General features: G+C 37.2%; 1 protein-coding gene across 1 annotated transcript in view; it reads right to left on the bottom strand.

Annotated features, from left to right (window-relative positions):
- The window catches only part of me1 (malic enzyme 1, NADP(+)-dependent, cytosolic), a 138,537-nt gene that overhangs the window by 55,793 nt on the left and 80,244 nt on the right, over positions 1 to 2,500 (bottom strand). Inside the window, exon 5 of the mRNA XM_037531004.1 lies at positions 1,918 to 2,079. Coding sequence (XP_037386901.1) covers positions 1,918 to 2,079 — 162 coding nt within the window. The remainder of the gene's footprint in view (positions 1 to 1,917; positions 2,080 to 2,500) is intronic.

Below are 2,500 nucleotides of genomic sequence, written 5' to 3'. Positions count from 1 at the left end.
GTCAGTACTGAAACAGTCACTACTGAAACAGTCACTACTGAAACATTCAATACTAAAACAGTCACTACTGAAACATTCAATACTAAAACAGTCACTACTGAAACAGTCGCTACGGAAACATTCGATACTGAAACAGTCGCTACTGAAACAGTCGCTACTGAAACATTCGATACTAAAACAGTCACTACTGAAACAGTCGCTACTGAAACATTTGATACTGAAACAGTCGCTACTGAAACAGTCAGTACTGAAACATTCAATACTGAAACAGTCACTACTGAAACAGTCGCTACTGAAACAGTCAGTACTGAAACAGTCAGTACTGAAACAGTCACTACTGAAACAGTCACTACTGAAACATTCAATACTAAAACAGTCACTACTGAAACATTCAATACTAAAACAGTCACTACTGAAACAGTCGCTACGGAAACATTCGATACTGAAACAGTCGCTACTGAAACAGTCGCTACTGAAACATTCGATACTAAAACAGTCACTACTGAAACAGTCGCTACGGAAACATTCGATACTGAAACAGTCGCTACTGAAACAGTCGCTACTGAAACATTCGATACTAAAACAGTCACTACTGAAACAGTCGCTACTGAAACATTCGATACTGAAACAGTCGCTACTGAAACAGTCACTACTGAAACATTCAATACTAAAACAGTCACTACTGAAACAGTCGCTACTGAAACATTCGATACTGAAACAGTCGCTACTGAAACAGTCACTACTGAAACAGTCGCTACTGAAACAGTCACTACTGAAACAGTCAGTACTGAAACATTCAATACTACTGAAACATTCAATACTAGAACAGTCACTACTGAAACAGTCGCTACTAAAACAGTCACTACTGAAACATTCGATACTAAAACAGTCACTACTGAAACATTCGATACTGAAACATTCGATACTGAAACATTCGATACTGAAACATTCGATACTGAAACAGTCGCTACTGAAACAGTCACTACTGAAACATTCAATACTACTGAAACATTCAATACTAGAACAGTCACTACTGAAACAGTCGCTACTGAAACAGTCACTACTGAAACAGTCACTACTGAAACAGTCGCTACTGAAACAGTCGCTACTGAAACAGTCAGTACTGAAACATTCAATGCTAAAACAGTCAGTCCTGAAACAGTCAGTACTGAAACATTCAATACTAAAACAGTCAGTACTGAAACATTCAATACTAAAACAGTCAGTACTGAAACATTTGATACTAAAACAGTCACTACTGAAACATTCAATACTGAAACATTCAATACTAAAACAGTCAGTACTGAAACATTCGATACTAAAACAGTCACTACTGAAACATTCAATACTAGAACAGTCACTACTGAAACAGTCGCTACTGAAACATTAAGGAAAGTTTCAGTACCATTATGATCATTTTGAAATTAATTAATTAATTAATTTTGACGAAATTGTGAAAAAAAAAGTTCAATCATTTATTTTAATAAAGTACATATAATTAATAAATAATTAAGGCACCGTCTTTAGTCAATTTAGCATGAAACCAGCCGACTGTAACAGAACGATATTCTGTAATTATAGTCAGTTAATATTTCAGCTCAGTCCAGTCATTTCTGCGTTCTGCGCTACTCGATGCCCACACACACATGCAGCTGAGCAGCTGAATTTACTGTAAAAGTCTACAGTTGCTGTAATTTTGCTACAGGATTTAAAAGCAATAACATAATTAATTACACTCTGTTGTGTTTAAATGTAACAGACAGACATTCTGCACTTCCCACCTTTTCCATTTGTTTTGATTTATAAAATGCAAATGTAAAATTATGATGCTTTGTTATTTCTGACAGGAACTGAAACCTCTAAGGCTTTCAGTACAGGGGCTGATGGTTAATGTAGTTTTATCCCAGAGATGCTTACCTGGTTGTCCGTGCCCACATCCAGAATGACTGGCAGGCAGTGTTGGGGGGGCACCCCCCCGCAGGCTGTGTACAGTGCCAGTTTACCGACAGGGATGCCCATCCCATAACAGCCCAGATCACCCAATCCCAGAATCCTCTCGCCGTCCGTCACCACCACTACCTGACAACAGCAAAACAAGTTTCTTAAACCAGTAAGTAAAATTTTCTATAGCATGATTAGAGTAATAAGATGCTCAGTGGCATCGCTGCCTTTGGTGCTGTCTGGTGTACAGTACAGTGTACAGTAGCCTGTAGCTGTTCTGCTGGATTAGCTCAAACTGCAGTGAACAGAACAGAAGCTATTTAAATAATAATCAAGTATTCAGGATTATGTTCTGATGTGTTTAAACCCAAAGCTTTACTCAAAACAGTACTAAACTAAATATAGTTCAATACTAAAACAGTTACCGGGCGCTTTCTGCTCCTAAATTTACACGAGAAAAAAAAAACGTTCTGAAATTATTCTAAAGTTGGGTGATTTACATTTATCATGACTTTAATTTTTAAGCGAAAACACAATTTAAAAAATGCTGTCCCATGTT

Source organism: Pygocentrus nattereri, chromosome 19, assembly GCF_015220715.1.
Source record: "Pygocentrus nattereri isolate fPygNat1 chromosome 19, fPygNat1.pri, whole genome shotgun sequence".
Classification (NCBI taxonomy): Eukaryota; Metazoa; Chordata; class Actinopteri; order Characiformes; family Serrasalmidae; genus Pygocentrus; species Pygocentrus nattereri.
This window is presented reverse-complemented; position numbering and strand designations above follow the sequence as displayed.